A 26,425-nucleotide genomic window follows, 5' to 3' on the forward strand; every position below is an offset into this window, starting at 1 on the left:
TGGATGGGCCAACACAGACATAACTAAATCATATTTAGGCTCAAGTCATTGCATTCATTTGGGATGTAGGAAAAAATGGTTGTAAATGATAATGACAAAATTAGCCATCTTTTCTCTTACTGAATAAAAGAAGGTTAAGTACTGGGTGAACCTGTAGTAGTACTTTTAGGGCATTTTTTTATTTCATAAAATGACGCTTTGGTAAATGTGAAATTTAGAGTTATTAAATTGTACTCTACTCGTCTGGAACAAAACTCCCAGGGGTACAAGAAACTTTGTACTAAAGTAACGTAAAAGCACAAAATTAAGCTGATTGAGACCAAGAAAAATAAAAATCCTCCATAAAACACGTAAAAAAGTCTCCATCCTAAGATGTTGGTCAGCAGGAATGATGCAGTAAACCCTTATCAGAAACTTAAAGAATTGTAGTCAAGGGAGCAGGCTGTGGAGTTAGGTGTCCAGGTACCAAAGCGAGTAGCATCATTACTGTGTATATACTTTTGAACATCGTTGTTCTTAATTTCTCTATGAACCACTTTCCTTATCTATAAAAAAAATTAAGGAAAATAACAGAATCTATATAATTTGGTATTAAGTAAGCCAACTCAAGTGAAGTACTTAGCACAGGATCTGGCACACAGTAATCATTTGATAAACAGGAGCACTGTGTCCAGTCAGAAGCTCAGAAACTCTAGCTCATCAGTGGGAAATGTCATCTTGACCAAATCAGTTTACAGACATTACCTGGAAAAAGAGTCAGGGTAAAGTCACCAAGGGCATTTGCAAAATCAATTGTTTTGTAACTAGGGTAAGAATGGCCATGCCATTGTTATACATAAATAAGATGTGGATACTAGGTGTTGTCCTTTCTACCAGGATCTTATTACTGCTAGCCCTCTCAGTGGACAGAACTAGGCAGCACAGGTATGTATACATATATAACATTCACAAATCTATTTATGTATCTACCCATCTGCATGCATATTAAAAGCCAAGAGTTCATTCAGGTATCTCCCATCCAAACACAACAAGGTTCCTTCTAGTTTTCTCTCATTCTTTCTAGTAACTTCTTTCTCTAACAGTAAGAAACATGGCTCTCATTATCTACAATATACTCATTATTCTCTCAATCCTCTCACATACGTAAATTATTTTCTTAATTGTGAACCCACAAGTTTACTAGCTATTGTACAATAATTGTGTACAGTTATTTTTTGCCTTTGGTCTTATAGCATACAGTCAAATACTATCTTCCAAAACTACGTGTGCTCATTTTTGATTCCCCAAACCCCTCGGTGTGGTTACATTGCTCATATATAATATATTTAAATTTATTTATTACTGTCTGTATTGAATTTACACCTACATGATGGCTAATTTTATGTGTCACCTTGACTAGGGATGCCCAGATAGCTGGTAAAACATTATTTCTGGGTGTATCGGTGATGGCATACTTGAAAAAGATCAATATTTGAACTGGTGAACTGAATAAAGCAGGTGGCCCTCCCCAAGGTGGATGGGGGTAGGGTATCAACAAGTCTCTTGAGAGACTGACTAGAGCCCAAAGGCAGAAAAAGGGCCAATTCACTGTCTCTATTTGATCTGCGACAGGTGTGTTCTTCTGCCCTCAGCACTGTTGCTCCTGGTTTTCTGGCTTTTGGACTCAGATCAGGACTTACATCATAAGCCCTCAGATTCTTAAATGTTTACCTTCGACTGAATTACAACACCAACCTCCCTGGTTCTGCAGCTTGAAGACTGAAGATAGAAGGCCTTCCCTGTCTCCGTAACTGTGTGAGCCTATACCTATAAATTAGTCTCTTCTATGTATCTCTACAGATGTCCTATTGGTTCTCTCTTTGGAGTACTCTGACTAATGTGGCCCGCATTCAGGTTTATTTTAATTATTTGTTTACTTTTTGATAAGTGAAGTGTTCACATGTTGTAAAGACTCAAGACTATATTATCAGAGAAGTGGTATTTCTCCCTTATGCCTTCTACCTGATTTGCCCATTTTCCCACCCATCTCTACCTACTTCTCTTAGGTAACCAATTAATTTCTAACAGAGTTTTATACTCTGAGAAATGTGTGTAATGTGGGATGTGGATATAGCAACTTACAATCATTACTTCAATTTACTTAGATCCCTTTCCTTTCCTCTCTCTCCTCCCACTCTTACTAATATTTACCAAAAAAGATAAATCTTAACTCCCAAGTATTTATTTATTTTTTCCTTGATTTGCTTATTTATTGTTCATAAGATTGATTTGAAATCTTATCACCAACCAGGTCTTAACAGTAAATAATTTAACTACATAACTCAGGAAACACAGGATGCCAACATGTAGAATTCCCCAAATCATGGATATTTGGTGACTTACCATTGAAATTAACATTGCGGATATACTTCAACAACTTCTTTCCCCCAGCTTGCTCCATTTCCGGACAGACCCCTCGGTAGTCGGCACAGAGATCCTTGTTCATATGATGAAGGGCATGAGCCATTGCATAGACCGCATCAATCACAAACTGAACTTTACCCTCCTGTTCATAGTTGGAATCTTTCCCAATTCTCTCCTGTCCTGCACATTAGAACAAGAAACATGCACACACAAAGATTGGTGTTGAGTAAAGCATCTAAATTTGCATTCACATCCAACTATGCTCAAAGCAAACAATGTTTTGGAGAATACAATAGTGCAAACAGCATATCCACATTTAGCTACCATATTAAGTTGTTTGGATAGTGTTTGGCATTTGACTTGGTAGTACATTACACTAACCTTTCCAACGTATTAGACAAACCTGTGAAGCACACTCCACAAGATCACAATGGCTTTTGTAATAAGCCAACATACTGTTCAAAATATAGTGGTCCCATAGAATAAAGAGATTGCATGGATTAAAGGCTGGGACGCTATATTCAAAAGTTCAAAGCTTACTCACTCTAAAGAGGTGATGGATACAAGGGAAAATGATATAAAATAAACTAAATTCCACACGTGAACTTCTGTATATCCACTCCACCTTTTGTCTGGCTCAATGGTTGGTATTCCTGACAACTCAGGTGCTCAGGCTAGAAACCATGTCATTTTTTTGTTGTTGTTGTTTCCTTTTTAATTCTCCCACCCACACATATCTAAGAGAAGCCAAGTTCTATCAGCTCTATCTCTGTAACACTGAACATATGCAGCCACACTACCAACACCCCATTTATGCCCTTCTATCTTCCATCAGGATGCAATCAATGCTAGATACCTCCCTTCATCTTATCTGGTCATTACTCCATATCCATGTTTCCGAATAACAGAGCTTATCACCCATCCGCATGCTCAGGGTTCTTCCATGTTCTTCACTGCCTACAAAATAAAGTCCAAATTCTTTCCCCTGACAAATCAGAGTGTTCATCACTTTGCCCCCATCTGCCTAATAGGAAGAAGAACTGGGATTAAGTGCCCTTCACTGTGTTGGAAACTTGGCACACATTATTCTTATTTCATTCTTACTTTGGGAGTTAAACATTATTTATCCTCACTCTACAGATAGAAAAGGTCAGCTTTATAGAGATTAAGTAACTCCCCAAGATCATTTACAGGTAGAATGATTATGATAGCTCAGGTTCGTCCAACCTTAAAGCCCACTACATCTTCTTACTACATCAGCCCCGCACAACCCTTTCCCTGTAATTTTGTTGTTGTTGTTGTTCCAGATAGATATGACGCTCTATTTTTCTGAATACACCCCACCTCTAATGTCAAGTTATATTTTCTTATGCTCTTTACTTTGCCAGAAACATCTTTCCTTCTTGCTTTCACTCGTCACAACTTAATTCCCTCTCTATGATGCAATGCAATGGTTTCCTACACTTAGTCATATTTAAAGATTTTCATCACATATAGTAGCACTATATTTTAATGCTCTACTAGGTTTCTAGATTTTTTCATTTCCTTTTTACCTTATATTGCTATCAGCAAACACAGCATTTAGTATTTAGTAGATTCTAAACAATACTTGTATTAAATTATGCATTCATTAAGTACATGATACCAGGAACTCCCTTTAGACCTCTTGATCCTTTAGAAAGAATAATAATTACCCACAGATTGCATTTCACTTTCACAGCAGAATTTCCTAAATTGTTTTCCATGGCACATTTCTAAGTGGAAAAAAAAAGCAAGACGAATGCTACAACTCCAGTCCTCTCCCCTGAAAAATCAAAGGTTCCTGACAGACATTGCATTACTTATTTTTAGATTTCTTTACTGACTTTTCCAAACCATTTAATGTTATCAGAAAAATTATAATCTACAGGATGAAATTTCACAATTTCCCAAATTTTCTTGAATTTGTATTTTTCCTTTTCAAAGCACATATTAATATCTCATAGGGAAGACACTTCTGTGTTTTATATATATTTCATTTAACTACCAATAACCTCATGCTGCTGCCTGTCATTGGATCTAGGCTTTTCAGCGTGTGTACAGAAATTTTTTTGTAAAGTTTATTTATTTTGAGAGAGAGAAACAGAGAGCGAGCAGGGGAAGGGGCGGAGAGAGAGGAAGAGAGACAGAATCCCAAGCAGGTTCCACACTGTCAGTGCAGTCAGAAGCAGGGCTCAAATCACCAACCATGAGATCAAGTGAGCCAAAATCAGGAGTGAAGACGTTTAACTGACTGAGCCACCCAAGTGCCCCAGGATTTTTGGTTTTTGAGTAAGATAAAATTGATCATAAATCCATAGTGCTACTTCCAATTGAAATTCATGACTACAGGGGTTTTTTTGTTTGTTTGTTTTTGTTTTTTAATTAACTTTGGCACTCTTATACCTCTACTGCCTCCCTTTTATGAGAAAAATATTGGTTCTTAATAATACCATTCTGGTTATTTATTTGCTTTATTCCATAATATAGATCATGTCAGTATATCTTGTCTAACAGTCTAAAAAGTACAGTATATTAACTGCCTTCTGAAAATAGTTTTTCAATGTTTTGCCTGTTTTGGCGATGGATTCTAAGAGTGATTGCTTTGTTAAAGAGTACATTCATATGTATCTTTTGCTAAATATTGACACATCCCCCTCTAGAGTGGGATTGCACTAATTTGCTCTCCTACCAACAGAGGGTGAGAGTGTTCATTTCCCCAAGCAACTCACCAAAGTATATCGTCAAACTTGATTTTGTCAATCAGACAGTTATGTGAGAAACAACTCCACAGTGCATTTTTATTTGTATCTTTCTTGGTATAGGGTAGGTTGAACATCTTTGCATTAAGAAGCATTGATTTTTTTTCCCTTGTAAACTGTTTGTAATTTAGCCAGCTTTTACAAGAACTTTTCCTTATCTATTTTAAAAGCTTTTTGTTAATTACAAATATTAAATCTTTGAGTTTAAGTTGTAACTCTTATTCCCAGTTGCTCGTTTGTCATTTACTTTAAAAAATTTTTTTTAATGTTTATTTATTCTTGAGAGACAGACAGACACACCATGAGCAGGGGAGGAAGACAGAGAGAGAGAGAGAGAGAGAGAGAGAGAGAGAGAGAGAGAGAGAGAATCCAAAGCAGGTTCTAGGCTCTGACCTGTCAGAACAGAGCCCAACATGGGGTTAGAACTCACAAACTGTGACATCGTGACCTGAGCCAAAGTCAGATGCTCGACCCACTGAGCCACCCAGGCACCCCTCATTTACTTTTTACACACAATTTCCAAGTGAAATTTCTGTAAACATAGAATTTTTTCTAAACCCATTTCTTTTAACTTCTGGATTTTTAATTTCCACCTTCAGAATAAAGAAGATTCCACCCATGTTTTCTTCTAGTCCTTTTATAATTTTGGTTTCAAAAATTAGGTATTTGATCCATTTGGAATGTATTCTTGTGCACAGGATGAGGAATAAATAGAAATTTTATCTTTTTCCATATAGCTATTGGGTTAAAACATACAAGACTTCATCTTCTGTCACAGATTTGAAGTTTCATTTGTAATTTCACAGATTCATTACATATGGAAATTTAGTAATGAAGTCTATTTCTGGATTTAAAAGATCTGTTTCATTGTTTGGTTTGTCTATTCATGCACCAATGCTAGAGTTCCAATTATGAAGGGTAACATTTTAATAACTGGTAGAGTTAGACCTTCTTCCACATAATTATTCATTTCTTTCAAAATTTCCTGGTTATTTTTGTTTACTTATTCAAATGAACTTTAGTAATTGCTTACATAGCTTAAGAAAAAAAAAACCTTGATGGTAAATTTATTAGGTTTATGCTATATTCATAAATAAACTAGAATAGAAGTCTTTATGAAGGTGAGTCTCACTACCTGTGTCTTTCCTCTTTAACGTCCTTCAACTGTTCAGGATTTCTCAAAACAAAAGTTTTGAGTGTTTCCTGAAAGTTAGCTTAGGTATTTCATTTATTTTTGCTATTATAAATACAGTTTTCCTTGCTATGAATTTCTCATTGGTTTCTGGTTACATATGTAAAAGCAATTCTTGGTTTGTTGTGGTTTTATTAGTTTTCAACATCCTATCATGAAACATTTTAAACACAGTGCAAGGTTGAAAGTACTTTACAGTGAACCCACCAACTAGATTTTTACATTAACATTTTACAATACTTGTTTTACAAGGCAATTCATTTTTTCACATTAGTTTTATAACCTGCTACTTTACAAATTTGTTATTTTTTATAGTACTTAAAAAAGGCCACCGTGAAGGCATTATGACCACTATAAAATATATACTATGGAATAGGTTCAGACTAATAATTCAGGAGATCAGTTTCTATTCTGCATTCATTGAATCATTTATCCCAGAAAGAATACCTGGAAAATAATTGCTACATTTTAAATAATATAATTTGTGGAACACTGTAGGTTTTATCCTTGTCTTAGGGAGTCACCATGTAGGTGAGCTTATTAAAGGCTTTCAGAAGACTTAAGAGACAAGTTTGTCTTTTGGGCTATAATGACTTGAAAAATGTAACCTTATATCAAGAGAATCAGAAATGGCAAGTTCATTAAAAAAACAAGGTTAACTTTATTTTCTCAAGGGTCACAAGCACAACTGTTTGCCAATTTTCTCCCCTCCTTCTTTACTTGAAATCTGGTTGTCTTCAGATATTTGTACCGTGTGTGTGTGTGTGTGTGTGTGTGTGTGTGTGTGTGTGAGAGAGAGAGAGAGAGAGAGAGAGAGAGAGAGTAAGAAAGAGGGTTAGGGGAGAAAAAGCGAGGAAAAGAGAAATATGATCTGAACCTTCTTCAAGCCTCACTGAGTCAATACTGATTTCTCTAAGCCAATCCAATTTCCTCCGCAAAGGCTGATTTAGAACAGGCATGGGACACAATTCTAGCTAATGAGTTGTAAGCAAAGTTTGGTGAAAATTCCTGAGATAGTTTACTTGTTCTTATAAATAGACGTACTCAGTTTTATCAAAATTAAAGCCCAACATATACCTTGCAATTACTCTGGTCATTTTGTGTTCCTCTGGTCATTATACTGCAAATAAAGGACAGCATAAAAATGTGCTATGTATATGAAACTATAAGTAAGTTGTAAGTTAGACAAGCCTGAAATAACCCTACATTTTTTCCATGTGATATATTAAATAATTTTTCCATATAAGTAATGTTTAATACTCATTAATTCCCATGTTTTTATGAATGCTACACTTCTTATTCATGTACTACTTCTTATTCATGTACCCCTGTATCCTAGGGGTGTCTGGGTGGCTCACTTGTTTAAGCATCTGACCTCTGCTCAGGTCATGATCTCATGGTTTCTGAGTTCGAGCTCCATGTCAGGCTCTATGCTGACAGCTCAGAGCCTGGACCCTGCTTCAGATTCTGTGTATCCCTCTCTGTCTACCCCTCTGCTGCTCACACCCTGTCTCTCTCTCTATCCAAAATAAACATTTAAAAATTACAAAATCCTAGCATTAACCATCCCCCCAACCTAGCCCCCCCATAAAAACCATGAAATGAAGTTTTAAGAAATACTTTTAACATAGATTGAAGTAGAGGAAAACAGGAACATTTAATATGTTAAACAACTTTTTGTAGTGTTTATTCATTCTTGAGAGGGAGAGAGAGAGAGTGAGTGCACAAGTTGGGGAGGAGCAGAGAGAGAGGGAGACACAGAATCTGAAGGAGGCTCCAGGCTCTGAGCTGTCAGCACAGAGACCGACATGGGGCTCAGGCACACAAACTATGAGGTTAGAGGTTTAACTGACTGAGACACCCAGGCACCTCAGAACACTTTTCAATCAACTGTCAGTTAACAGCTCATACTTTCCATCTTTCTGATTAACTGACATATTGTCATATTCTTTTCTTGGATGAAGTTAAACCTTTTCAACTTATTTCCCAGGAAAGGGTCTGAGGTTTAGATAAATGAGGAAAACTCTGCAGCACTATCTTTTACTTCTTCAGCAGACAAAGTGGACTATCTTTTTTAAAGTCTTGTGATTTTCTGGAAATGGATCAATTCCTAGAAACAAAACCTTCAAAATTGTCTCAGACAGAAATAGAAAATCTGAAGAAACTAATAAACAGTAATGAATTTGTCATTAATTAAAAAACTACCAAAAAAAAACAGAACTCTAGCACCAGATGGCTTCATAGGGGAATTCTACCAAACATTAAAGAAGAGTTACTAGGAGGAGAGGGAAGATGGCAGCGTAGGAGGACGCTGGGCTCACTGCGCGTCCTGCTGATCACTTAGATTCCACCTACACCTGCCTAAATAACCCAGAAAACCGCCAGAGGATTAGCAGAACGGAGTCGCCGGAGCCAAGCGCAGACGAGAGGCCCACGGAAGAGGGTAGGAAGGGTGGCGAGGCGGTGCGTGCTCCACGGACTGGCGGGAGGGAGCCGGGGCGGAGGGGCGGCTCGCCGGCCAAGCAGAGCCCCCCGAGTCTGGCTTGCAAAACGCGGAGGGGCCTGACGGACTGTGTTCCGACAGCAAGCGCGACTTAGCGGCTGGGAGGTCATAAGTTAACAGCTCTGCTCAGAAAGCGGGAAGGCTGGAGGACAAAGGGAAGGAGAGCTGCTGAGCCCCCGGATGACAGAGCTCAGTTTGGTGGGGAACAAAGGCGCTCGCCAGCGCCATCTCCCCCGCCCATCCCCCAGCCAAAATCCCAAAGGGAGCCAGTTCCTGCCAGGGAACTTGCTCGCTCCGCTCAAACACCCAACTCTGCGCTTCTGCGGAGCCAAACCTCCAGCAGCGGATCTGACTCCCTCCTGCTGCCACAGGGCCCCTCCTGAAGTGGATCACCTAAGGAGAAGCAAGCTAAGCCTGCCCCTCCTGCCCCTGTGCACCTTGCCTACCCACCCCAGCTAAGACGCCAGATCCCCAGCATCACAAGCCTGGCAGTGTGCAAGTAGCCCAGACAGGCCACCCCACCCCACAGTGAATCCCGCCCCTAGGAGAGGGGAAGAGAAGGCACGCACCAGTCTGACTGTGGACACAGCGGTGGGCTGGGGGCAGACATCAGGTCTGACTGCGGCTCCGCCCACCAACTCCAGTTATACACCACAGCACAGGGGAAGTGCCCTGCAGGTCCTCACCACGCCAGGGACTATCCAAAATGACCAAGCGGAAGAATTCCCCTCAGAAGAATCTCCAGGAAATAACAACAGCTAATGAGCTGATCAAAAAGGATTTAAATAATATAACAGAAAGTGAATTTAGAATAATAGTCATAAAACTAATCGCTGGGCTTGAAAACATTTTACAGGACAGCAGAGAATCTCTTGCTACAGAGATCAAGGGACTAAGGAACAGTCATGAAGAGCTGAAAAACGCTTTAAACGAAATGCATAACAAAATGGAAACCACCACGGCTCGGATTGAAGAGGCAGAGGAGAGAATAGGTGAACTAGAAGATAAAGTTATGGAAAAAGAGGAAGCTGAGAAAAAGAGAGATAAAAAAATCCAGGAGTATGAGGGGAAAATTAGAGAACTAAGTGATACACTAAAAAGAAATAATATATGCATAATTGGTATCCCAGAGGAGGAAGAGAGAGGGAAAGGTGCTGAAGGGGTACTTGAAGAAATAATAGCTGAGAACTTCCCTGAACTGGGGAAGGAAAAAGGCATTGAAATCCAAGAGGCACAGAGAACTCCCTTCAGACGTAACTTGAATCGATCTTCTGCACGACATATCATAGTGAAACTGGCAAAATACAAGGATAAAGAGAAAATTCTGAAAGCAGCAAGGGGTAAACGTGCCCTCACATATAAAGGGAGACCTATAAGACTCGTGACTGATCTCTCTTTTGAAACTTGCCAGGCCAGAAAGAATTGGCACGAGATTTTCAGTGTGCGAGACAGAAAAAATATGCAGCCGAGAATCCTTTATCCAGCAAGTCTGTCATTTAGAATAGAAGGAGAGATAAAGGTCTTCCCAAACAAACAAAAACTGAAGGAATTTGTCACCACTAAACCAGCCCTCCAAGAGATCCTAAGGGGGACCCTGTGAGACAAAGTACCAGAGATATCACTACAAGCATAAAACATACAGACATCACAATGACTCTAAACCCATATCTTTCTATAATAACACTGAATGTAAATGGATTAAATGCGCCAACCAAAAGACATCGGGTATCAGAATGGGTAAAAAAACAAGACCCATCTATTTGCTGTCTACAAGAGACTCATTTTAGACTTGAGGACACCTTTAGATTGAGAGTGAGGGGATGGAGAACTATTTATCATGCTACTGAAAGCCAAAAGAAAGCTGGAGTAGCCATACTTATATCAGACAAACTAGACTTTAAATTAAAGGCTGTAACAAGAGATGAAGAAGGACATTATATAATAGTGACAGGGTCTATCCATCAGGAAGAGCTAACAATTATAAATGTCTATGTGCCGAATACCGGAGCGCCCAAATATATAAAACAATTACTCATAAACATAAGCAACCTTATTGACAAGAATGTGGTAATTGCAGGGGACTTTAACACCCCACTTACAGAAATGGATAGATCATCTAGACACACGGTCAATAAAGAAACAAGGGCCCTGAATGAGACATTGGATCAGATGGACTTGACAGATATATTTAGAACTCTGCATCCCAAAGCAACAGAATATACTTTCTTCTCGAGTGCACATGGAACATTCTCCAAGATAGATCATATACTGGGTCACAGAACAGCCCTTCATAAGTTTACAAGAATTGTAATCATACCATGCATACTTTCAGACCACAATGCTATGAAGCTTGAAATCAACCACAGAAAAAAGTCTGGAAAACCTCCAAAAGCATGGAGGTTAAAGAACACCCTACTAACGAATGAGTGGGTCAACCAGGCAATTAGAGAAGAAATTAAAAAATATATGGAAACAAACGAAAATGAAAATACAACAATCCAAACGCTTTGGGACGCAGCGAAGGCAGTCCTGAGAGGAAAATACATTGCAATCCAGGCCTATCTCAAGAAACAAGAAAAATCCCAAATACAAAATCTAACAGCACACCTAAAGGAAATAGAAGCAGAACAGCAAAGGCAGCCTAAACCCAGCAGAAGAAGAGAAATAATAAAGATCAGAGCAGAAATAAACAATATAGAATCTAAAAAAACTGTAGAGCAGATCAACGAAACCAAGAGTTGGTTTTTTGAAAAAATAAACAAAATTGACAAACCTCTAGCCAGGCTTCTCAAAAGGAAAAGGGAGATGACCCAAATAGATAAAATCATGAATGAAAATGGAATTATTACAACCAATCCCTCAGAGATACAAACAATTATCAGGGAATACTATGAAAAATTATATGCCAACAAATTGGACAACCTGGAAGAAATGGACAAATTCCTGAACACCCACACTCTTCCAAAACTCAATCAGGAGGAAATAGAAAGCTTGAACAGACCCATAACCAGCGAAGAAATTGAATCGGTTATCAAAAATCTCCCAACAAATAAGAGTCCAGGACCAGATGGCTTCCCAGGGGAGTTCTACCAGACGTTTAAAGCAGAGATAATACCTATCCTTCTCAAGCTATTCCAAGAAATAGAAAGGGAAGGAAAACTTCCAGACTCATTCTATGAAGCCAGTATTACTTTGATTCCTAAACCAGACAGAGACCCAGTAAAAAAAGAGAACTACAGGCCAATATCCCTGATGAATATGGATGCCAAAATTCTCAATAAGATACTAGCAAATCGAATTCAACGGCATATAAAAAGAATTATTCACCATGATCAAGTGGGATTCATTCCTGGGATGCAGGGCTGGTTCAACATTCGCAAATCAATCAACGTGATACGTCACATTAACAAAAAAAAAGAGAAAAACCATATGATCCTGTCAATCGATGCAGAAAAGGCCTTTGACAAAATCCAGCACCCTTTCTTAATAAAAACCCTTGAGAAAGTCGGGATAGAAGGAACATACTTAAAGATCATAAAAGCCATTTATGAAAATCCCACAGCTAACATCATCCTCAACGGGGAAAAACGGAGAGCTTTTTCCCTGAGATCAGGAACACGACAGGGATGCCCACTCTCACCGCTGTTGTTTAACATAGTGCTGGAAGTTCTAGCATCAGCAATCAGACAACAAAAGGAAATCAAAGGCATCAAAATTGGCAAAGATGAAGTCAAGCTTTCGCTCTTTGCAGATGACATGATATTATACATGGAAAATCCGATAGACTCCACCAAAAGTCTGCTAGAACTGATACATGAATTCAGCAAAGTTGCAGGATACAAAATCAATGTACAGAAATCAGTTGCATTCTTATACACTAACAATGAAGCAACAGAAAGACAAGTAAAGAAACTGATCCCATTCACAATTGCACCAAGAAGCATAAAATACCTAGGAATAAATCTAACCAAAGATGTAAAAGATCTGTATGCTGAAAACTATAGAAAGCTTATGAAGGTAATTGAAGAAGATATAAAGAAATGGAAAGACATTCCCTGCTCATGGATTGGAAGAATAAATATTGTCAAAATGTCAATACTACCCAAAGCTAGCTACACATTCAATGCAATCCCAATCAAAATTGCACCAGCATTCTTCTCGAAACTAGAACAAGCAATCCTAAAATTCATATGGAACCACAAAAGGCCCCGAATAGCCAAAGTAATTTTGAAGAAGAAGACCAAAGCAGGAGGCATCACAATCCCAGACTTTAGCCTCTGCTACAAAGCTGTCATCATCAAGACAGCATGGTATTGGCACAAAAACAGACACATAGACCAATGGAATAGAATAGAAACCCCAGAACTAGACCCACAAACGTATGGCCAACTCATCTTTGACAAAGCAGGAAAGAACATCCAATGGAAAAAAGACAGTCTCTTTAACAAATGGTGCTGGGAGAACTGGACAGCAACATGCAGAAGGTTGAAACTAGACCACTTTCTCACACCATTCACAAAAATAAACTCAAAATGGATAAAGGACCTGAATGTGAGACAGGAAACCATCAAAACCCTGGAGGAGAAAGCAGGAAAAGACCTCTCTGACCTCAGCCGTAGCAATCTCTTACTCGACACATCCCCAAAGGCAAGGGAATTAAAAGCAAAAGTGAATTCCTGGGATCTTATGAAGATAAAAAGCTTCTGCACAGCAAAGGAAACAACCAACAAAACTAAAAGGCAACCAACAGAATGGGAAAAGATATTTGCAAATGACATATTGGACAAAGGGCTAGTATCCAAAATCTATAAAGAGCTCACCAAACTCCACACCCGAAAAGCAAATAACCCAGTGAAGAAATGGGCAGAAAACAGGAATAGACACTTCTCTAAAGAAGACATCCGTATGGCCAACAGGCACATGAAAAGATGTTCAGCGTCGCTCCTTATCAGGGAAATACAAATCAAAACCACACTCAGGTATCACCTCACGCCAGGCAGAGTGGCCAAAATGAACAAATCAGGAGACTATAGATGCTGGAGAGGATGTGGAGAAACGGGAACCCTCTTGCACTGTTGGTGGGAATGCAAATTGGTGGCAGCTGCTCTGGAAAGCAGTGTGGAGGTTCCTCAGAAAATTAAAAATAGACCTACCCTATGACCCAGCAATAGCACTGCTAGGAATTTATCCAAGGGACACAGGAGTACTGATGCATAGGGGCACTTGTACCCCAATGTTCATAGCAGCACTCTCAACAATAGCCAAATTATGGAAAGAGCCTCAATGCCCATCAACTGATGAATGGATAAAGAAATTGTGGTTTATATACACAATGGAATACTACGTGGCAATGAGAAAAAATGAAATATGGCCTTTTGTAGCAACGTGGATGGAACTGGAGAGTGTGATGCTAAGTGAAATAAGCCATACAGAGAAAGACAGATACCATATGGTTTCACTCTTATGTGGATCCTGAGAAACTTAACAGGAACCCATGGGGGAGGGGAAGGAAAAAAAAAAAAAAAAAGAGGTTAGAGTGGGAGAGAGCCAAAGCATAAGAGACTGTTGAGAACTGAGAACAAACTGAGGGTTGATGGGGGGTGGGAGGGAGGAGAGGGTGGGTGATGGGTATTGAGGAGGGCACCTTTTGGGATGAGCACTGGGTGTTGTATGGAAACTAATTTGACAATAAATTTCATATATAAATAAAAAAATATAAAAAAATAAAAAAATAAAAAAAATAAAGAAGAGTTACTACCAAGGTTAATAACTGTTCTCAAATTACTCCAAAAAAAAAAAAAATCAATAGGAAGGAAAGAATCCAAATACATTCCAGAAGTTAGCATTACCCTGAGAACAAAACCAGACTAAAACATGCCCCCCAAAATAAAACTACAGGCCAATATCTTTGATGAACCTAGATATAAAAATCCTCAACAAAATATTAACCACATTCAACAATTCATTAAAAGGATTTTTCACCATAATCAAATATGATTAAATTTTGAGATGCAAAAAGGTTCAATATTCACACATTAATGTGGCACGCCTCATCAACAACATAAAGGATAAAAGTCATGTGATCATCTCAACAGAACAGAGAGCCCAGAAATACATGCATGCCAATGTATGTGGCCAATTAACCTATGATGAGGGAGGAAGAATATACAATGGAAAACGCACTATCTTCAATAAATGGTGCTAAGAAAATTGGACAGGTACATGCAAAAGAATGAAACTGGACCATTTTATAATGCCATGTATAAAAATGCACTCAAATGGATTAAACAGCTAAATAGGAGACCTGAAATCACAAAACTCCTAGAAGAAAAAACAGGAAGTAATTTCTCTGACATGGGCCATAGCAACATTCTTCTAGTTAGGTCTCCTAAGGCAAGGGAAACAAAAGCAAAAATTAACTATTGGGACTACATGAAAATGAAAAGCTTTTGCACAGCAAAGGAAACCAACAAAACAAAAGGGCAACCTACTGAATGGAAGAAGTTATTTGTAATCTATACATAAAATGTATAAGTTATATATCCAAATATATATATTGTGTCACTATCCAAAATATGTAGAGGATGTATACAACTCAACACCACCACCAACAACAAAAAACTTGATTAAAAAAATGGGGAGAGAACCTGCAAAGACATTTTTCCAAAGATGATATACAGATGACCAACAGAACATGAAGAGATATTCAAACGTCACTAATTAACAGGAGTGCAAATCAAAACCACGATGAGATAGAACCTTACACCTGTCAGAATGCCTAAAATCAAAAAGAAAAGAAATGACAAGTGTTAGTGAGGATGTGAAGAAAAAGGAATACTTGTGCACTGTTGGTGTGAATGTAAATGGGTAGAGTCACTGTGAAAAATAGTATGGAAGTTCCTCAAAAAATTAACAACTTAATTACCACAAGATCCAATAATTCCACTACTGGGTATTTACTCGACCCACCCCCCCCCCAAATTGAAAACACTAATTTGAAAAGATCTATGCAGCCCTATGTTTACTGCAGCATTATTTACAACAGCCAAATTACAGAAGAAACTTAAGTCCCTATTCTACAAATAGAAGCACAACCACGTTGAAGGCTTTTGGTTTCAATCCAAACCTTCTGACTTTGACTGATATTTATTGCAGGCTATGGGTTTTTACTTCTGAGATTCTATAAATGCAGTCACTTAAAAAGATGGCAACAAAGTAAACTTCCTCAAACACAGAATCCAGTTTTACCATTAACATTCATAGTATAAGTAGAAATGTATGCCTCTAAGGGGGGGAAATATCCAGTAAGTCAAGTTATTTAATTTTAAAATATGGAATGGACTACAGAAACATCTTGATAAGGCTTGCTGAGGAACTGTAAGCCCTGCAACATTTTCTAGTACCCCAGGGTACCCACCGAGCTGCCCCTACCCAGAATCTAGCAGCTTTGTTAAGACCGAAGTCTGCCCTCACTCTGTTTTGAGTGCCTGTGACATACTCTTTTCCTGTTTATTAAGGTATTTGTCATTTGCAATAAATCCAAACATTATTACCATAGTTAATTATACAGAGAACTACTCAGCACGTCAGCCTCAAGAAATATTTGAGTTTGAGGCTCTATATTCAATAAAATAAATTTGAGTGATGCATGGTTTATAAACATGGTCAGCACCAGCATGCATTACTTGAGAGAGGTCTTTCCAAACCAAGTAACTTCAATTAATATTTTAAATCAAAATAAAAATCAGTTTTTCACTCCTTTAGAAACATATGGTACGCATTAGACCATTTGTTCAAATCCGCTGAATCTTTCTGGGAAGTTTGTCAGTCTGCATTAAAACATCTTTTGTTTCCTGACTTCCTGCTACGCCATCTCTTTCTTTTAGTTTCCTCAGTGAAATGAGATTGTTTATATTAATAACTTGCCATATATAATGTCTTGCATTTTCTATTCCTTTTTTTCTTCTAAAAATTTGCTTATGCATATTAACTAAGGCATACATTCTAAGAAAGAAGTATGCAAAAATGAGTAGGTTAAGCAGGTCATTCAAAGAGAATCCTTCACCAGAAGAATGAACACTAAAATTCTGATAGTGGAAAAGTTTATGGATTATCTGTGTGTAGTACAGATGAGAGTTTATTCAACAGAATGTGAAAAAGGTGTGCATTTTGAAGGTAAATACTGGACTCTTGGACACAAATACCAATAGAGCAGGAAATCAGGAGAATTTATTTTCAAATATTTTTTTAATATAGTTGACACACAGTGTTCAATTAGTTTCAGTTGCACAACATAGCGGTTCCACAAGTTTATATGTTATGCTATGTTCACCACACATGTAGCCACCATTTGTCTCAATACATAATTACACTATCATTGACTCTATTCCTTATGCTATACCCTTTATCCCATTACTTCTTAATTCCATAAATAGAAGCCTGTATGACTAGACACAGGAAAAAATGCTCAACATCACTCATCATCAGGAAAATAAAAATCAAAACCACAATGAGATGCCACCACACACCTGTCAGAATGGTATGTTGGCAAGGATGCAGAGAAAGAGGATCTCTTATGCACTTCTGGTGGGAATGCAAACTGGTGCAACCACTCTGGAAAACAGTATGGAGTTGCCTCAGAAAATTAAAAATAGAACTACCCTATGACCCAGCAATTGCACTACTAGGTATTTATCCAAGGGATACAGGTGTGCTGTTTCGAAGGGGCACATGCACCCCAATGTTTATAGCAACACTATTGACAATAGCCAAAGTATGGAAAGAGCCCAAATGTCCATTGACGGATGAATGGATAAAAAAGATGTGGTGTATATATACAATGGAGTATTACTCGGCAATCAAAAAGAATGAAATCTTGCCATTTGCAACTACGTGGTTGGAACTAGAGGGTATTATGCTAAGCGAAATTAGTCAGAGAAAGACAAATATGATATGACTTCACTCATATGAGGACTTTAAGATAGAAAACAGATGAACACAAGGGAAGAGAAGCAAAAATAATATTAAAACAGGGAAAAGGACAAAACATAAGAGAGTCTTAAATTTGGAGAACAAACAGAGGGTTACTGGAGGGGTTGTGGAAGGGGGGATAGGCTAGATGGGTAAGGGGCATTAAGGAATCTACCCCTGAAATCATTGTTGTGCCATGCGCTAACTTGGATGTAAATTAATAAATAAACTTAAACAAAAAATAGAAGCCTGTATTTCCTATTCCCATTCATTCATTTTGTCTAACCCCCCTCTCCACTCCTCTCTGTCAACAACCACTTTGTTCTTTGTAATTATAGGTCTGATTCTGCTTTGTTTATTCTTTTTTTTCTTTTAGATTCCACATATGAGTGAAATCATATGGTATTTGCCTTTCTCAGTCTGACATACTTATCATAATACCCTCTAGGTTCTTCTATGTTGTCACAAACAGCACAATCCCATCCTTTTTATGGCCGTGTGATATTCCTTTGTGGTGTGTGTGTGTGTGTGTGTGTGTGTGTGTGTGTGTGTGTGTGTATGTGTGTGTGCTCACGCATACGCCATACTTCCCTTATCCATTTATTCATTTATCTGTGAATAAATAGAAGCTTCTATTTATCTGTTGTGTTTCTAGTTGTAGACAATGAGAAACAGAACTCCTGATAAAAATGGCAGGGTTCATAGTACTACAGGGAGCATGTATCTACTGCGTACTTTCTATGCAGCAGACTCTGGGCTGAGCATATCCATGGCTTCATTTTTAACTCTCACAACACTTTCTTCGGTCAGTACTATTGTCTTTTCCATTTACCATCCATTTCCTGCCTGTTACTTCACTATACATTATGGGCAATTAGCTACCTGGTTCCTTCCTTGTGTGCCCATGGAAAGCGATGAACTAGAACTTTTCCTCTTTATCTCTGTTCATTTTCAACTTTAGATCCACAAATGACCTCCAGGTTTATGCTAGTCATGACTTGTACATCCTCTCATCCCCACTGAATACTTCACTACAAGAGTTTCCTCTAAGGAGGAAATGGATGGTTTTGACAACCCCCACCATATCCTCCCCTTGATCTCTCCTTGAGTGGACAAAGTATCCAGAGAAATGACCAAAATGTTGGCAGAGTAACCAAGAAAACAAAGCAGAAATGGCAGTTGACTTATTAACTGATCCTCTACTTTAGATGACCAAAATTTGATTACAAATGAACCATTAACATCCTAATGTTCTGCAGTGGATACACATGGAGTACTTGGTTATAGATTCATAAAGACTTCCAGCAAGGGAGATACACAATATCTAGCCACAAACCCTCATTTCTAATCATTTTCCATGCAGGATGCTTCCTGGGGGGGAGCATTTAATTGTCACTTAAAACTGAGTTTCCTTCTGCAATTCCACTTCCAATTTCCAGGTAAGTGCAAATAAAAATACAAGCAGTGAGTAAATATGTGTGTGTGATGGGGTGGGGTAGGGAAGGGCAGGGATAGGGGGTTAGTTTTCAAACAATGTACTGGGGAAGAGGAATGAAAGGGCATGAAGTTTCAGACCCAACATTCACACACCTCAAACGTGTAGATGGTGTTCTGAGAGACTCAACCAAGGACTTTTTTCACTGCCAAGAAGAGCCTGTTGTATGTAACATGAGCCAATTCAGTCAAGGTAAGAACACTCCTTCTGAAGCTCACACCAGGAAACGTGCTATACCAAACAAACAAACAAAAAGATGTAGATTCTTAAAGAGGAGTATGGATACAGTTTCAATTTCTCATAGAGATTTCTTTTCTGATTTCTTCAGCTGAATTCCTGTTTATATATTTTCTATTGCTTCTTCCATGCAAACTTTAAAATCACTAGCGAAGGTTTCTTTCCAGAACTGACTTAAAGATTAAGAAAAACTATGCCATAGATGACTGTTCTTAACCACTTCTTCAGCTATAGCTGCTGCAGTGATGGGGTCCTGACCCTGTGAAATTCTGTTTATGTCATTCCAGGAATTGTATTCAAGTTGAGCCTTCACAATATTAATTAACCAGTTTATTTAAAAATGCATTTAGATACCACATGAAATAGTGGATCTGTGCAATCAGCAGCAGCTGATCAGACCATGAATTCAAAGGCTTATGAGTATTTTACAGTGAATAGTTATTTTGACAACAATGGCCTTACTGCTGAATCTTTCCTGTTCTTCTCCTTCTCCTTCCCAACCTCTTCCTCCTCATTCTTTTTGGCTTAGACATTCACAATTTATTTGTTTTAATTTAGAAAGATAGCATTGTATATACATGTATGAGAACTGAAGGAGCATGCAAAACTAAAAACTTCACAACAGCACATCTTCAGACTAACAAAATGTCAACTTAGCTCTTCTGCCCCCAGTGTGCTCCCCCCTTCCAAACAGAACCAACCACCATCTTGACATCTTCTCAACTTCACATTACACACAATAAAACCAGAATGTTATATATCCTTGATATAATACAATAATAAATCTATCAGTTGGTAAACATGTCAAATGAATGAAAAGACTGCCACACAGAGAAAGAAAAAGAATGAGAGGGAGAGAGAGAAGGGCAGTGAAGGAGAGAGAGAGAGACAGAGACAGACACAGAGAGAGAGGGAGGGAGGGAAAGATCTAGATCTGATCTACTGATTAATATTGAGGAAATACAGAAAACAGAAAAACAGGTAAATCAACATTGCGCAGATGCAAAGAACAAAACCATATATGAGAAATTCTGTAGTAATAGTAATAAGCTGTTTTATTCAACAATGGCAAGAAGTAAAATAATGGGGAGGAACATTTTTAGATTAAAAAAGACACATTAAAAATAGAGCACATGGACTTACTTTAGGTACACATGTGAACAAGCTAATGGCATGGAGATGTTCAAGAGAGAATGGGCAGGCTATTTTATAGGGAACTATTGTTTTTTTCTTTGTTGTGTACATGTATTATCATGTATTTTTAAGAACTTTTTTTCAGAATTGTGTATTTAAATGTTTAAGACAAATTAAATGTCTGGGTTTACTTTAAATTGGCCAGTGAAGAGAGGAGAAAACAAAATAAAACATGAGTTGGGTATATGAAAATAAAATACATTGGTATAAATGGACTACTGCTAAGGTTTGGTGATGGATGCAGGGGGAATAATTATATTATTCTCTCAGCTTTTGTGTTTTCCAGAAAGACAACATGCTAAGGAAAATAAAAATAAAAGGAGAAGAGAGAAAAAGAGTATGAAGAAAAGGAAGAAGAATAAAAGGAGCAGTGGAGGGGGGCCTGTGAAGGGTTGGGGAGGGGAAAGGAGAAAGAGAAAGAAAGAGAGAAAAAATAACAAAAAGAAGAGTATTGGGATGAAGAAAAGGGGAACTAAGCAGGAAGGCAGGTGAGTTGCATTTAACTGGCATCTGCTATGTGCCACGCACCCTGCTAGACACAAGGGTTATAGGTATCAATACGGAACCCTGTCCTGTTGGCACTTTTCACAGCTCCACTCAAACGCTCCTGCTAAAAGGTTTCTATCTCTCATCTCAGGTCTGACAGAATGACTCTGCTTCCCAGGTATTTGTTAAGGGGCACACACACTGTAGATGCTAAGGCATACGGGCAGGGTCACCTGACTCCCCAGTCTAATGTCACTTCCTGGAAGCACAGTGGCCATACTGTGGGGATGGAGTGGTTCTATCTCACTGGCACCTTGACCCATCACCTTTTGAGCATAGGCAAAGGTCCTTAGGGAATTCGTCCCACTGCAGGTTTTGAAAAGACTTCTCAAAATCTTCAGTCCAGTGAAAGTTTATATAAAAAGAAAAAAAACTATTGTTTACCTCCATCTGGGCTCCATATCCAGGTGTAAGCAACTCTAAATCAAACAGACAAATATATACACATATATGCTCAACTCCCCAAAGGCAAGACTGTCCTCTACACATTGTCATATGCCTAGAGCCAAGATAGGGCCTGGAAGATAGTAGATACCCACCAAATGTGTGTTGAATAAAGGATGAAACAACAAATAAGTATCTTGGGAAGGGAAATAAAATAATGAGCAAGGAGCTCCTGTAAAAGAGTAGAAAAGGAAGGTAATGATCCTTCACTGTGGATAATTGGGGTTTTTCAAACTGAGTTTTTATGTACCCCAAGACTTCAATTACTGCTTTCACTGGTGTCAATTAGTTAAGTAAAGTTGATAAAAATACTGTGAGCTTTTTTTTTTTGAAGATTAATTTTACTAAACAACAACAAAAAAAAACCATATAGGTTTACACATACTTCTTCACACATACTTTTGACTATTTAGCTATGACAGTTCAAAAATAAGACCAGTTTCCTCATATGAGGCCTTAACAATATTCCTAAGTGATGAGAAATGAAGTTAGAAGGATTCTCCACTCCCAAGTTCTGAAAACACTGCATTTAGCAATGTCACATTGCACCTGTGTTAAGAAAAAACAAATGACTGGGGTGCCAGGGTGGATCAGTCAGTTGAGTGTCCGACTTCAGCTCAGGTCATGATCTCACAGTTCGTGGGTTCGAGCCCCGTGTCCGGCTCTGTGCTGACTGCTCAGAGGCTGGGGCCTGCTTGGGATTCTGTGTCTCCCCCTCTCTCTCTGCCCCTCCGAAGCTTGTTCTCTCTCTCAAAATTAAATAAATATTAAAAAAAATAAAAGAAAAATCAAATCACTACCCTGACAAAGAAAGCATCTTAACCTACTCCTAACCAGAAAGTTGAAACTGACAGCTCACCACTCCCAACACACTGAATAATTTTCCTGAAGAACAGTTAGCCACAACCATGCTACTTGTGGAACAAAGTAATTCAGTAGTAATGAAAAGAAAACTCTTCACAGAGCATATAGGGGAGGTTCTTGATGCACAGGCTTAGTTTAAAACACACAGGTTACCAGTATGACTTAATTGGATCAAGGTCCTTCAAAATACCAACATTTTGAAACCAGTATGTGATGGCATTTCCATCTCTCCTACAATCAGCCCAACAACTGAATTAGGGGCATGTAGGCTTATATCAGACAAGCCTGGGTTGAAATTCTGCCTCTGTAGGCATTATATATGTGACTGATGCAAAGTTATATGACGCAAGCTTGTTTCTTAGTCTATAAAAACGTAGACATTATGAAAGAGAAGCTGGTTACATTATCCATGTCGCTGGATAACATGAGAAATCTTGCATCAGTTCCAATGCTTCCAAGTTTACAGCCAGAAATGAGCTACCAAAATAGAGATCATGATTTACTTCAGCCCTAGTGGGACTGATGGTTCCCAAGTTCACCTAAATCTCATAGGCACAAGTGATCACCCTCCTCCAGAAAATTCTCAAAACTAAATTATTTATGCCTCCTATCCAAGCTTTATGGGGTACTGCCTCTCTGATGACCCTTTACTTGCCCTTGGCCCTTTACTCACCCCTATATGCTATCTTGTGCCTTGCTGAACCACCAGCTCCTTCTTCACATCTTTGGCTGTGCTTTCTGGGATTTTTAATCCACATTGATCATTCCTCTAATATGGTCTTATCCAAGTTTTCAAATACTTCCTTAACTAAAATCTGTTTCCTGAGAACACTGCTTCCCCTGTGACTCTATTAAGTGGAGATCATCTTTCTCCCTTTACATAACACATGTATCTCAGTGACCTTTTGCTCCCCAATACCACTTGCCTCCTCTAACTTATTTCTCCTTTTGTAAAAAACAAAAACAAAAACAAAAACAAAACCAAAAACTCCTGCTCCTTTGAGTCTTACTCCCTATAGGTCTTGACTCATTTGTTAAGAACTATGAAGGGTCTGAGATTTTACCATACTTGCAAGCCTACAAGTCACAGACACGTTGGTGGAAGGCAAGAGACTCATGGGTCAGTGACCAAGGGCTTTATTGTTCACAGCAATAGCGCTAGGTAGAGTGTCACCATTTGCTGGCTCTGACTCTCTAATCTCACACACCCCTAATCACACAGGGTGACAGAAAGAGGGCAAAATGACATAGTGGGCTGTGCTACAGGAAGGGATCCCAGTGTTTTTACCATAAACATGTCTGACCTTTGCCAGAAGTCACTTCCTCCACCTTCCAAGATGGTTTGCTACATAAACATCCTTGAAAAGGTAGTCTGGAATGAGGGGAACTTAGTGTCTCTGCTTGCACAATTTGCAGAAACATGAGACATCCATGGACAGTCTCTTCCCAACAGCATTCATTCTTCTCCTCACTTGATCAGTGTCTGGGTTTGAGACCTGTATTTCTTTTCTCCTAACCCTCACTCTTTCCTGGGAAATCATATTCATTCAAACAACACTTACTATCATCTACTGACAAATGTACACTCTACCTCCAACACAGACTTCCGAGTTCTACACAGGCACTGAATTGCCTTCCTAACCCCTCCAGTTGATGCCTTATTGCTATAATGAACTCAACATGTCCAAAACTAAATAGATTCTTGCCTTTCCTACCTTCCAGATGTTTGCCACCTAAATAGATGAGAACTCCTGCACCGGAAAAACTGTGTTTCTCCCAAGATCCACTCAGCACCACTCTCAATGTCCTGAAAAGCTCACTTTGACAGAAAGAATCAAAGAACTCTCTTGCCTTTTCACATCCAGTTCATTTAGCAAATGGGCATCACAGGCAGGAGACTGGATGACAGGAGGATGGTCTGGTCCTCCAGACAGTAGAAGAGGTAAATACATTTCCCAATTCATTTTCTGAGAGCAACATTAATCTGGTACCAATACCAGAAAAAGACACTACAAGAGAAGCAAACTACAAACCAAGGTCCATGATGACAGTTGATACAAAACTCCTTAACAAAATATAGGCAATTTTAATACATCAGTATATATGAAAAAAATACATGATTAAGCATGTTTATCCTAGGATTATAAATTTAATATTTGAAAAATCAACATAACTCATGACATTGACTAAAAAACAAGCATTGCATCATCTCAATAGATGCAAAAATAGCATTTGAACAATTTATTAATGATAATAAAACTCAGAAAATTAGAATAGGAGGGGACTTCTTCAACCTTATCAAGTAGGTCCCACAACATTTATAAAAAATCTACAGCTATGATCATATTCACTGGTCCAGGATTGCTTTACCCTAAGACTGGGAACCAAGTAACATACTTTCATTATGACTTCCACTCAAAATCGTACTGGAGGTTCTAATCAGTGCCATACAACAAGACTAACAAAATGCAATGAGATTAGAAAGTGTATGCAACACCTGGGTGGCTCAGTCAGTTAAGCATCCAACTTCAGGTCATGATCTCACAGTTCATGACTTTGAGCCTCACATCTGGCTCTCTGCTGTCAGCACAGAGCCCACTTCAGATCCTTTGTCTCTCTCTTTCTCTCTCTGCCCCTCCCCTGCTCTTACTCTCTCTCTAAAAATAAAATAAACATTAAAAAAAAAAGAAAGTATGGTGTCACAGATGACATGATCATCTACCTAAAAATCTATGAAGGAGCTACTGTAACTAGTAAAGAAGCATAGCAAATCTGTAATAATCAAGGTATGTATGCAGGAGTCACTAAAAATAGGAAACAAATACAAAATCACTATTTTGTGGTAGCATAAAAATATAAAATACCTAGGGTTCAACAAAAATATATACAGTGAAAATTGTTGAGAGAAATAAATATAGAAGCATAAGATGTTGGTGCATGAATAAACTCAGTATTATTAAAATATCCATTTTATTCAAGTTGATCTATGGGTTCAGTGTAACTTCAGTGAAGCTCCGTTGCTTCTCTCATTTGAAGGTGCACCCAAAACACACAGATGTGACAGGATGACAGCAGTGTCACCATATAAGAAAATTATATTTTTAAAAGTATTTGTTATAAGCCTTAAGAAGACACTAAACATCCTTTGGGGGTACCCCTCGGTTATAGAAATACATTTGGCATAGATTTCCTTCATCTGGAATAGTCCTAGAATAAGTCTGCTCATCAGAAGAGACTTGAAAACCCACTTGGATGATCCTTGTACTTAGGTTCCATTTGCTTTTACAGTATGACATTATCTTTACCGAAACGTCTTTGATAGCAATATAGTACGGCAATAGGACAGCTCTCACTTGTCTTACACATACCCTTTGCCAAGAAGTTGTGCTCTAACAAAATGTCACACTAGCTTATTAAAGACTCAGCACACGAGCTGGTGAACAGCACATTGTTAGGTATGGATAGTATCCCAGAAGAGGAGAGGTGTTCTCGCAAAAAGGAACCAATGTGTAGTGTTGTTTCTCCATCACAGTACCGATGATCTTCAAAACATCATCAATGCCTCTGTTCTCAGGATAAGCAGAAACATAAGGGACCCATATAGGGTTGTCCCCTAATAAGCTAATTATTAATAAATTTACTATGAACATTTCTGCATAAAGGTTTTTATTTCTCAGGTAAATACTTAACAGTTGCTGTGTCATGGGATCATGCTTGTTTAACTTTTAAAGAAGTTGCCATGGGGCACCTGGGTGGCTCAGTTGGTTGAGTGTCTGACTCTTGATTTTGGCTCAGGT

At 38.4% G+C, this 26,425-nt stretch overlaps 1 protein-coding gene across 7 annotated transcripts in view; it reads right to left on the minus strand.

Annotated features, from left to right (window-relative positions):
- GRM7 (glutamate metabotropic receptor 7) overlaps positions 1-26,425 on the minus strand; it is a 900,471-nt gene that overhangs the window by 286,980 nt on the left and 587,066 nt on the right. For all 7 annotated transcript variants that reach the window (XR_015248268.1, XM_086697538.1, XM_086697536.1 and 4 more), the window contains exon 6: positions 2,383-2,583. Coding sequence is in view for 6 of the 7 variants with exons in the window: in XM_086697538.1 (XP_086553664.1) it covers positions 2,383-2,583 (201 nt within the window). In the remaining variant the exon portion in view is untranslated. The remainder of the gene's footprint in view (positions 1-2,382; positions 2,584-26,425) is intronic.

This window comes from Puma concolor, chromosome A2, assembly GCF_028749965.1.
Source record: "Puma concolor isolate L17-30 chromosome A2, mPumCon1.1.hap2, whole genome shotgun sequence".
Lineage (NCBI taxonomy): Eukaryota > Metazoa > Chordata > Mammalia > Carnivora > Felidae > Puma > Puma concolor.